At 36.1% G+C, this 12,898-nt stretch overlaps 1 protein-coding gene across 2 annotated transcripts in view; it reads right to left on the bottom strand.

Annotated features, from left to right (window-relative positions):
• SLC30A7 (solute carrier family 30 member 7) overlaps positions 1–12,866 on the bottom strand; it is an 84,779-nt gene extending 71,913 nt beyond the window's left edge. For both annotated transcript variants that reach the window (XM_007977801.3, XM_007977800.3), the window contains exons 1-3: positions 12,598–12,866; positions 12,269–12,370; positions 1,848–1,961 (exon numbers count right to left, since the gene is read on the bottom strand). In XM_007977801.3, the coding sequence (XP_007975992.1) occupies positions 1,848–1,961; positions 12,269–12,370; positions 12,598–12,677 (296 nt within the window). In that variant the 5' untranslated portion in view covers positions 12,678–12,866. The remainder of the gene's footprint in view (positions 1–1,847; positions 1,962–12,268; positions 12,371–12,597) is intronic.
• Between the last annotated feature and the right edge of the window lie 32 nt (positions 12,867–12,898).

Consider the following 12,898-nt stretch of genomic DNA (forward strand, 5'->3'; position numbering starts at 1 on the left):
AAAGATTGTTGAATAAGCTATTCTAATTAGATTTCTGATATATAATATAGATTACTAATTTTCCAACAAAAATTATAACTTTGGATACAATCTTTCTTTAATAATATAAAATATACTTAGGAATCTTTTAGTAACCACTGTTTAAATTATTTGCAAATCACCAATATCATGCTATAAAAAGTGTTCTTATCTGAGCTGTCAAGCTGTTTGAATTTATAGATATACAGGATCTACTGCTCTATATTATAAAATGCACAATTAGTATTTTTTGGCTCACTTTTTATAATTAAACAAATAAACATATCTCTTGGTTATAACTAAAATCAGCAAGTTCTGCCACAGAACTTCACATCTCCTTTTTAGCAATTGTCACAATATAAAGCTATTATTATATTTTTACTAAACTGTTTCCCCAAGAGACAAGTTCCTGCAAGGCAGGAGGCATGTCTTTACATCATTAGATCATTTTTACATCATTAGTACTAGAACAGTATTTGACTCATATGAACCCTCAATAAATATCTAAAGAGAACAAGAACAAGAACATGTGAAAGAAACCGTGTGTGCTTGCTAAAGGAAAGAAGCAAAGCCACGGAGAAAGAGGGAGTAGTGAAGGACAAAAGTAAAAAACATAACAAGAGGCCTAAGAGAGTGCATGTAAGAAGATGGATGTAAAAAGGACAGGGAGAGAATGAGAGAAACTGCACAGGAAAGGGAGAGCTCAGGGAAGGAGAATCAGTGAAGGAAGGAAAGAGAGACTTGGAAAGGGAGACAAAAAAGAAACAGAGTTAAAGAAGTTAACAGAAGAGGAGGAGGAGAGACAGAGCCTAAGAGTAAAAGGTAGAGGAAAAGAGCAGAAGAAAAGAAAGAAAAAGACAGGAAAGGTATAGGGGCACAGAAGAAGGAAGAGAGAAAAAAAGATCACGAGCACAAGCCCAAGTACAAGAGGCAAAGAACAAGAGAAGGAAAAGGGAGTTCAGGAGAAGATAAGAGAGAGTAAGAGGATGAGGATGGGAACAAGAGTGAGAAAAAGAAAATATGAGAGACAGAGGAAGAAGGAAGAGAATGTAAAAGAGCACTCGCAGGGGAAAGGAAGAGAGGAGGAAAAGGACAGAGGGGAAGAATCAGTAAGAAAGAAGAGAGAGGGAATAGAAAAGACAAAGGGGTGGGGAAGAGAAAGAAACAGAGTATGCATCCTGAGCTCTGCTTACACGTATACACAGTTATACTGCAAAATATTCTATGAACTCAAAAAAGGAAACACTTAGTGTAATCAAATAATGAAAAAATCCATTGCTTCCTCCAATCAGAGGTGGTAGAAATCAAATTATGCCTCTATGATGATCCAGTGTAGTCCCTTCAGCATAAAGATACTCTACAAATATTTGATTAATTGTCCAAATCAGCAAGCATATAAGAACTGTTACATAAAAGCAGAGCTAAAGAGGATAATATAAAACCATATTAGAAAATGATTTTAAATAAATCAACAGCAAAGTACCCATTCAAAAAGAAAAAAGCAAAAGCAAAAGCAAAAAAAAAATGCCTATTTTCATATATTAAAACTTTCTTCTTCAAAAAAAAGTTGAGAAATTCCTCTATATGGTAGCAATCTCAACAAATTACTGTAGATTCCAATTATATACTGTTTACAAACTCATCCATGAAGTTATGGAAGCGGTTACCCTTGCGGAGGTAGGAACTCAAAGATGCCTGAGTGGGGACTTCAAAGATTCAAAAGTTACATGTGTGTTCAATTTTTAACAAGTCACTGAGCTTAAGATTAGTGTTTTTTTGTGTATTATCTTATACTTCAATAAAAAGGTTTTTTTTTCTTAAAGTCTTACCCGTAAGAGAAAGCATCATTATCTCTCCATTTTGAAATAACAGAAGCTGCCAGTCCAGCCAAAATGGCAGTGCTATCGAAAAACATGTGAAAAGAGTCGGAAATCAAGCCTAAGCTGGAAAAGAACAAACACATTGACAAATTACAATAAAAACCAAATAGTAGGCATCCTACTAAGGATTCAGCTTTTGTTCATCAGGAATTAACCATCTAAAACAACAATTTAAATATGCTATATAGATAGCTATTGAGGATAAGTTTCAAATATCTAAAAAGTAAACCCTGGCCGGGCGCGGTGGCTCAAGCCTGTAATCCCAGCATTTTGGGAGGCCGAGACGGGCGGATCACGAGGTCAGGAGTTCGAGACCATCCTGGCTAACACGGTGAAACCCCGTCTCTACTAAAAAATACAAAAAACTAGCCGGGTGAGGTGGCGGGCGCCTGTAGTCCCAGCTACTCGGGAGGCTGAGGCAGGAGAATGGCGTAAAAACCCGGGAGGCGGAGCTTGCAGTGAGCTGAGATCCAGCCACTGCACTCCAGCCTGGGCGATACAGCGAGACTCCGTCTCAAAAAAAAAAAAAAAAAAAAAAAAAAAGTAAACCCTCATACCTCCTGCACAAGGAAAAGCTCAGCTGCTGTGAGAGAGGCAGAAACAAAACCATCTGCTGCTGAGTGAGGGGTAGGAATGTGACCACCCCTTGGTCACTTGCAAAGCTCAGCTGCCACTGAAAGACTGGTAGGAAAAAAAAAGCCATCTACTACTGGGACGAGGCTGATACCTACTTGCACCCAGGATCTTACAAAGCAAAGGTCTGCTATTGTTGAGTATCTTGCTCCTCCCTTTTGATACCAGGCTGAGGACAGTGGGGACAGGCTGAGAGACAGGGAGAGCTGCAGGATCATTAATACTCACCCTGACACTCAGGTGCACAGGCTTACCTGACTAGGGATACAACAAGAGAACTGAGTCCTACCCTCCCCACTAAGCCTTGAATAAAGTATAGGTAATGGTAAACTACCAGTGAGAGCACAAAGAGATATGTGCAGAACTTGCTAAAAGCTGAGAGTGGAGCAAGAACCCTGAAAAAATCCTCCAGTACTCCAAATGCAATACTAATTACAAAGTACTAGGAACCACTGAAAAATTTAAAGGCTGTGATTTGTTGAAATCAGCAACAACAAAACACAAAACCCAGCTCAACCCCAGTTCAACTATTGACCAGATAGTTTCAAAACTCCCATATTAATGGCCAGGCAGAAAAATAGGTGTGCCCATTTCCAGACATATATAGTCTCTATTATTCTTTTAAACAATGTCCAGCACTCAACGACAAAATCAAGAAAAAAAAAAAGAGACTCATTGTTAAGAGTTACAACAATCAACAGAACCAGAAATGGCCCAGATGTTGGAACTATTAGCTAGGACTTTAAAACAAATACAACTAATATGTCAAAGGATGTGGTATAAAATCAGAGAATATTCATTAACAAATGAAGAATTTCCACAGATAAAAACTATAAAATAATATAATGGAAATGATAATTTTTTTAAAATTACAATATGGAGTAATAATAGTCATGGGCTTCTGAGCAGACTGGACACAGAAAGAATCAGTTAGGTCAAAAGAAGTTATACAAAGTGCAACACAAAGAGAAAAGGGAGTGGAAACAAACATACAAACTTTCCCAAACCAGTCTGGAAGTATTGAGCATACTAAAATATATGTATTTAGAGTCTCGGGAACTGAAAAGAAAAAAAGAAAGGAAAAGCATTTAAAAAGAAAATGTTTGAGAGTTTTCTGAAATTCATAAAAGAAAATAAATTACAGATCCAAGAAGCTTAATGAATTCCAAGCAAGGAAAAAAACTCTAAACACTTCACAAACCACTAAACACAAAAGAGAAAGAAAAAAATCTTAGAAAACCAGAGGGGAAAAAAGAGAAAAATTAAATTAAAAACTAAAAATACAATTTATAGCATGTTTTTCTTCAGAAACTATTCAAGCCAGAATGCAATGGAGCAACATCTTCAAAGTATTGAAAAACCGAAAAAAAAAAAAAAAAATTCCTGTCAACAACCTAAGGTATGACAATAATAGCACACAGAATGGAATAAAAAAATCAAAGTGTATTATTTTAAGGTTCTTATCAGATACACGAAATGACATATTATTTGTGATAATTTAAAGATTAATATTATACATACTAAAGCACCCACTAAGAAAAGCCACCAAAAGAAGGGCAGGAAATCCTCTACCAACACAAAGCAGACGTTCTGCTACAACTGAGGATGGAGCAGGAAAGTTGTTTCCATCCAGGACCATACACATACACAGAGTAGAGTTTGGCTTCATAGGAAGAGTAAAAATGTTGACAAAAATCATACTCCTGAGGTTTAGGCTTACAGAATCTACCAAAGACAGAGGTTTTGGGTCAAAGTCAACAAATACCCCTCTGCCTTCACCATAAACTGGGTACTGAGTAACAAGCAATAGCAGTCTATAGCTTGGGTAGGGGTAAGAGCATGAAGAAAAGAGCTTCTATGGCATAGGCACCATACAGGGACTACTAAAAGCACAAAGTCTAACCAACTGGTGGTCTGACAGACAAGGCATACCTATTTCCGATCATAAATACTATTACCCCAGTATCTACTGTTTTTTACTCATAATGTCCAATATTTGATAAAAAATTTCAATATACACAAAAAGAGCAAAAAAAAAAAAAAAGAGGTCACTGTGGAGAAAGCAGTTAACAGAACCAGACCAAGATATTGACCCAGATACTGCAGCTATCATAAACTGTAATTAATATGCTAAAGGATCGATGGAAAAAGTGGATAAAATATATGAACCAATGGGAAATTTGGTAAAGAAGTGGGAAATACAAAAAATAATCAAATGGAAATGCTAGAAACAAAAAAGTTATCAGCAATAAAGAATTATTCCAATTGGCTTATCACAGACTGGACACAGCTGAGGAAAGAAATCCGTGAACTTGAAGTCAATAAAAATTTTCTGAAAGCAATCATCAGTTCAGTCTCTAAAAACAAGCTTCTGAAGTCAGAGTACCTGGGTTCAAATCCCAGCTCCATATTTACTAGTTCTGTGACCAGTAAGTTGCTTAACTTCTTTGTGCCTCGATTTAGCCATTACTTAAACAGAGTAATAGCATAAAAGTAACATAATTGTTATAATAATTGAGTTAATATATGTGAAACATTTACAATGCTTGTTACATTAAAACAACATTAATATTCCTGTTACTACTAATTATTAATAAATTACCTTGATTATTAATTATTAACCATTACTAATGCTTACAATACCTGGTGTTCCCAAGCACAACCCATACCTCTTAATATTTGGCTAGATGCTAGAGCTTTCATCAGTTGGAAGTGCTACAAACTAAAAGTCAAAAACATTCTTCAAACATACAGAAAAAGCACGGTTTTAAATTTTTCTCATAATTTGGAATAATTATATAATTACAAACTAAGTCAAAGCACTTTATTTACCAACAAGAAAAAGCACAATAATTTATAAACCTCTGCCAAATCACTACAAAAGATTTTAGAAATCGTCTTAAAGTTTTATCATGAACCGTATTTATTCCACTGAAATAGACATATTAATTTAAGTGCAGATAGTACTTTAACCATCTCATCTGACATCTAACTCAAAGCAGAATGAGAACTGGTGAATAAATGGAAAAACAGAATAATAAAACTGATACATGAGAACAAGGCAAGGGGCATGTTATTCATGCAATTCTCTTAGATTTAATATTTTAAGATTTGCCCTTGGATAGATTACCGAAAATTACACACTTGAACCACAACATCTATGTAACATGGAAAATAATGATTTAACTTTATTTTGAAGAATGAAAGACTCATGTGAAGAATTTATCTACACTGTGATAAAACCACTAATAAAGGCATCGTCTATGATTTTGTTTTCTGAAATCTTTTCCATGAAAAGACTTACGGCAAAATACTGTTAAAATATGGTTTCAGAAAACTATCTTTCTATTCTGATAAAATGATAGAGTTGTGTTCACTTTATGGAATTTTATAACTAAATTTAAAAGTCAATTTTGGGAGCTAAACTAGACTACATATTTAATAGGTTTAGTTTTTCCTCCCTAGGTATGGTTTCTTAATGTTTTTATTTCTTAATGTAAGTGCTTTATTAGTATATATAGCTTTTATTTGAAATGACTAATCAGTTTTAGAAGGCAGGGCATTCATTCTAAATAAATAAAAGCAAACATTTACCGATTTATTGATCTATATTTTACTACCTATTTCACTATATATTCAGTAAAACACTGTCATGGGTTGAATTGTGTGCCTGCCCCCAAATTCATATGTTGAAGTCCTAACCTCTAGTACCTGTGAATGTGACCTTATTAGTAACAGGCTCAATGCAGATATAATTAGTTAATATTAGGTCATTAAGGTAAGCCCTCATCCAGTGTCCTTATAAAAAAGAGAAATTTGGAAGAAGACACATAGATCACCATGTGAAGATAAGGAAGAGATCAGGTGATGCTCCTACAAACCAAAGACTGTCCAAGATTACCGGCAAACCAACTGAAGCTACAGAAAGATCATGGAACAGATTCTTCCTCAGAGCCCTCAGAAGAAATCAACCCTGATGATACTTTGATCTCAGACTTCTAATCTCCAGAATTGTGAGACAATAAATTTCTGTGGTTTAAGCCAACTAGTTTGTGGTGTTTTGTTATACCAGCCTAGCAAACTAATACACACTCCTTTTTTTTAACAAATTTATTTTATATGCATCCAACATACACCAAACATTGCGGTGTAATGCAAAAAAAAAAAAAAAAAGTAAATTTCTTTTGCATACAATAGCAGTCAAGTTCCTTTTAAAGAGGTGTGCATATAGCACGGCAATTTTAATACTCATCAAAATGAAATTTTATTTAAATTTTAAGTAAACTTAATTAGCATTAAAATATTAGTTTTAATACTTAATAAATTGTGACTACCTGAAAAACTACTCCCTCTTCTGAGATGGAAGAACATTATGTTATTTTAAAACACTGCAATATGAGATCTCTTCCCTTAAACCTGATACCATGATCTAAAAATTACCTACCTGCAAATACACAAACTCATGGGAAAAACAGTCTACTTTTAGTTCTCTGCTCACCTATCACATGTAAAAATACTGCTTATGAGGGAGGTCAATTTTACTGCTCATATTCAATCTTAGAAAATGTTTCTGATTATGAATTATATTTAAACTATATGGCATAAATTTCCTTAAAAAATAAAGGTAGCACAGAGAATACCTAAGGTTATATGACTGAAACACCAAAGTAAACCATGATAAAGTAAAGCTGGTTGTGAAAATCCATGTACTTGTAGACTCCTCTTCAAACACTGCTAGTTTATCTAAAATGTATTTGCAAACTTTTTTAAATGACTACCTTCTAAAGACATTTTAACATGGAAAATCGACCAGGCGCAGTGGCTCATACCTGTAATCCCAGCACTTTGGGAGGCTGAGGTGGGTGGATCACCTGAGGTCAGGAGTTCAAGACCAGCCTGGCCAACACAGCAAAATTCCCTATCTACTAAAAATAAAAACATTAGCCAGGAGTGGTGGCGCACGCCTGTACTCCCAGCTATTTCGGAGGCTGAGGCAGGAGGATTGCTTGAACTCAGGTGGCAGAGGCTGCAGTGAGCCAAGATCGCACTAGTGCACTCCAGCCTGGGCAACACAGTAAGACTCCGCCTTAAAAAAAAGAAAAAGAAAACATCTTCGTGTATAAAGGAGAAACCTCAACACACGAATACAGAAGCAAAAACAGCACAAATGTCAATAGTATATATGGCAAAAGAAATTTTTGAAAAGAACTTTATTTAGGGTATTAGAGGCAAAAACAAAGAAAGGGACAAAGAGAACTTATAAATTAAGAGCGACTTAAGAGACATATAAGCTAAATACTATGTATGGATTTTGTTTGATTTCTAATCTGTAAAACCAAACATAAAAAGAATTTATGAGACAATGAGGGACTCCTGAATACTCACTAGCTGGATATTAATGAGTCATTAACTTCCATAGGTGATAATGGTTTTCTGTTATGTTAAAGAGGGGGTTGATTTTATCTTTTAGAGAAGCATAATGAAATAGTTACAGAAGAAATTACATCTTGTGTCTGCTTTAAAACACTTCAATAGTGGGCCAGGGACAACAGATGAAATAAGATAGACCATGTATTGATAAATGTTAAGGCTGGGTGATGGGTACATGAGGTCCATTAAACTCTCCACTTTTATATATGTTTAAAATGGCCAATGATAAAAAATGGTTTAAAGGGTCTATTGGTAACTAAGCTAACAGTATATTTCTACTGTTTGTTAAACATGTGTTCAAAATTGAAAATAAGGAATGATCCTAATTCAGAAATCCCTTATCAGGTAGTTTCCATGATGTGGAAAGTCAAAGTCATGGAAAAACATTAACTATCAATTTATTATCAGGAAACTAGAAAATTCTCAGAATCTTGACATTAGCAAAGTCAGTAAACTAAATGAGTTACAGTGAAATAACCCACAACTCCACCACATTCCATTATATAGTCCCTTACTTTAAAAAAAAAAAGTCTAAGCAAAATGGAATACTTATCTATATTTTTAAGGTGGAAAATAAAATTATAGGAAAGCAAAAGGCATCACCATAAGCTGGTAAGTAATGCTGACTTTTGAGAAGGAAAAAGTTGATTTTAAAAGACTAAGATATATGAAAATTTTAATAGAAAAACATGTGATTGATAGAACTATTTTTCTTCAGTAAGGAATTACTTTACAAACATCTGCTGTGAAATATTATATTGAAGTAGAACCAAAAAAATGTCTGGTATTGTCTTAAACATTTTTTCAACAAATATTTACTTTGTTAACACAAAGACATTAACCTTCAGAGTTACCTGAGTGTCTTCTATGTCTAAAGGAAAAATGGTTGCAACAGCTTTGGTAAGAAACACTACTGAAATTAAATCTGACAATAATGAAGTAAAAATGTAAGAACATAAAAACACAGAAACTATATTGAGATACTAGAAAAAAAGTGTGATTTTTTTGGACATCAAACTTAGATAATAGGTGCTGTAGGCTCTGCTGCTCACTTGCAAAGTAAAAAACTCTAGGCCTCAATTTTCCACCTCCAGAAGATGATACGTTAGTTTGTCTCTCTCTCTCTCTCAAGTCCCACTTCTAGAACTTACACTATCTACATATTCCCTTTCTTCCTTAGTAAAAAATCCCTGACTTTCCACAGAATACATGGTTGAGTAGAATAAAGAATACATTTGCAACTAGGCATGACCATGTGATAAAGTTTTAGTGAAAGCGTCGTGTGTTAGCATCCAGATAAATCTTAAAAAAAAACAAAAAACAATGTGCACACCTTTTACCTCTTCTTCTCTGCATTCCAGACATTATGCTGCCAGAGATGGCTCAAACACTACCCATCTTGGAAATGAAGTTTTATCTTGCTTAAGCAACCATTAATTTAGGTTTTTGTTTTGTTTTGAGACAGAGTATTACTCTGTTACCCAGGCTGCGGGGCAGTGGCACAGTCTCGGCTCACTGCAACCTCTGCCTCCCAGGTTCAGGAGATGTTGGTGTCTCAGCCTCCCATGTATCTGGGATTATAGATGTGCAGAGTTTTCTGTAACGTGAAAACAAACTTAACCCTAGATGATACAAAACCACATTCTTACACTGTGTTACCTTGAGATTAGTCAGTTACTCAACAATAAATTAGTAAATGAAAAATAAAATACTAGAAGGAAGCGAAAAATCACATACAGAATTTCTACCATATTCCTCCCAATTTCTAAGAGTGACAGAATGTAATGTAATGTTTTGTCATTGCTGTTTTTCTTTAACAGGGGTAGTTACCATTTTTAGTATAGGTAATGTAATTCCATACATTAATCATTCCCTCATTCTTTCATTTAGCAAATATGTATTAAGCATCCACTATGTTCTATGTACTGAAGTGCCTGCATAAGATAGAAAAGATCCCTACGTTGATACAGTTTACATTCTAGTGGGAAGGTGAAAGGTAGCAGATATTTATTGATGGGGAAAAACATACAACAATTACCTATTCTTCCACTGAAGATACCTACTCATCATCAAAAATATAAATCAACTATAAGTTCTTCCTTTAAAATGAAGGCTCTGAAAAAGAACCAGAACAATTTAACATTTGTTAAAATTAGACTAACTGTTTCAATGAACCTTTATTTGTGAAGTGAGTGTTTTATTCATGTTTTAGTCCTCTATGGGAAAAATGAGTTTTGGAAGAAATTTAATCAAGGAACTGAAAAGCTAATTGAACCTACGGGAACATAGATAATCTTCTGGTCATATAAAGAAATTACTGATCAGTCAACAAAAGGAACTAAAAATTTTGGTATCTAAATAAAAAAACACAGAAAGTCAGATTATTAAAAGGCCAGAGAAATGTCTAAATCTGCCCAAATGTCAATAAGAAGAGATCTGTATGAAAAAATAATATTTAAGAAAAATTGGTTGTGGATATGGAGATTAACATAAATGGGCATGAGATGATGGATACGTGCTAAATTATCTAAGTACAACACACACTGGAGCTAGATTTCAAATCTAGCTAGAAGACATAACACAATGAAAAGCAGTATAAGTTGTACCAGTAAAGAAGAGCAAGTCACCTAAGGGTAAAAGAACAAGTCACCAACAACCGATGTTTTTGTTATGCACTGATGCATAGTGACTTAAAAAATAACGGTTTTAGTAATCTCCCCAATAGATCTCTACAGATCAGAAGAGTTACTATATACTTAACTTTCCATGAAAGGTGGTTTAGGAACTTCAAGTATGAATCTCTTGAATGAGATATTTCACAGAGTGACTTATGCAATGGAAAGCCATGGTGAAACATTTCAATAGAAACTATCTGTAGCAAAATATGCATATATAAGTTATGACACACTCTTGATACAATCAGCACATATGCCAAAATTATGGCATAATTTAGGAAGAGAAACATGTAAAATATACTGTAATACATATTTATGATAAAGTGTGATTATTCAAGTACAAGTGCTTTCAACATCTACAGTATATTAAAGTGTGTTAGTATTATGGGATTAAAGAATTAATCTATGATGGGGTATCCTTGAAATAAATACATCTGATTCCCAAAGGATTCAAAATGGTTATTACATATATTAAGATTTCATTGTGCCAATATGCTTTTATACACAACTATTGACTAAACCAATAACCTTCATAATCTGCTGGTTATTGAGTATTTTTTGTAGAACTGAATTGATGGTTGAATTGAAAGAAGCCCACGCATTACATAAAAATATACATGTCACAAAACCTGGTGATATTACCTGTCAATGTTTGATCTCAACAGAAGAACAAGGACAGCAATTTTCTCTGAAAATGGGTCTTAAAGAACAGACACTAAGTCTACTTAACAAATAGAAAACAGGTTCTTAATCTACAGTCCAAGATTTAGTACAGGGAACCCAACAACATCCTGAAGCTTTATGTACAATTCTGAGTATTGGCTTTCTTCAGAGTTTTGAACGAGTATGGGATCTAAAGACAGAATTAGTACACCTAGGAATGTGACAGTCTCATTGTAAGCAGAACAACTTCATAAGACCTTAAGTTACTCAACAGCAAATACTTGAATAATAGTAACTTCACTGCCATAGACTTACACACTAGATTTTCCTCCTCCTAAGGATGTTTTCAAAAACAAAAACGAAAAACCCTCAAAGGTGCCACTAAAACCCAAGAAATGTTGTTTCTAGAAAACTATATGGGATTTTTACACCGCAGTTAACACTACAGGAAAATCATGAGACAGTTTCGGCATTAAAGAGAGAAGAGAATGACACATATTTCTCCGGATATCCCTTTATAAAACCTCCCATTCCAAGCCCCAATAACTAACTAAGTAGAACATCTCAAACTCTCGGAATCTTAAGGGTGAAATCCAAATGCCACTCCCCCCTGAGAGAGGCAGCAAACAAATTTCTCCCAATTCCAACAAAGTGGGTAAAGCTAAGGCCTGCAATTAGAAATGAAGGATTCTGTCCGTCTGCTAAAATAAGGAGGGGGCTTGTCAGTCTTGTCTGATGGAACCGGAGGGGAGGGTGACAACAGAGGTTGCACAGGATAGGCCTCAGATCTTACTCAAGAACTGTAGCCCTACCAGATTGGTGCGGGCATGGGAAAACAACTCAGCAGCAGAGGTAGGTAATGAAGGTAGGACCTGAACCTCCTGGTGAGGAGCTACGTGGCATTAAGCAAACAGCGTTTCGTCTCCCTCACACCCTGTTTCCGCCCAAACCATTTTCCCCTTTGGTTACCAGTTGCTCCAGATGCCGTAGAGTAGTTCCACAAAAGCGAAAGAGAGGTTCAGGCACAGGAAGAAAAACAGGTTCCGAGACGTCTTGTCGGACAGGATAGACCTGGGAATGATACACGTGGAAAACAGCCGGGAGAGTTAAGGAGGTGCCGGGACCCCGAGGCTGGGTACCCCTTTCAAGTTCCTCCCAGTTCACATGCTCCTTTCCTCACAGCTGGGGGTTGACGGGGAGTTTCCGACGCTCCCTCCCTGGACCTCGGGCCATCCTGAGGTCTGGGCCTTCTCCCTTTCTGCCGGACACCCCCTCCCCGCAAACACAGCACCCCGCACCTAAACCAGCCCGAGATCTTGCCGAACAGGTTGAACTTGGGTGGTTTGTATTCATCGTCCTTGATGGACAGGGGCAACATCTTCTCTGCCCGGCGAAGAGCCGGGTCTACTCCCCTCTAGAAGTGGCTCCGTGGGGTGATGGCAGTGATAGTAGTGACGCCTCAAACGGGAATCCCCAGCGCTTGTCCGGGGCCGCGCGCCGCTGCGAGACACAGACAGACACAGACACACACCCGGGAATTCGCTTACTTCCGGCCCGGGCCGCGCAACGCGTCCTGGGACGGGAAAGGAGGGAGGCCAG

Source organism: Chlorocebus sabaeus, chromosome 20 (assembly GCF_047675955.1).
Source record: "Chlorocebus sabaeus isolate Y175 chromosome 20, mChlSab1.0.hap1, whole genome shotgun sequence".
In the NCBI taxonomy this organism is placed as follows: Eukaryota; Metazoa; Chordata; class Mammalia; order Primates; family Cercopithecidae; genus Chlorocebus; species Chlorocebus sabaeus.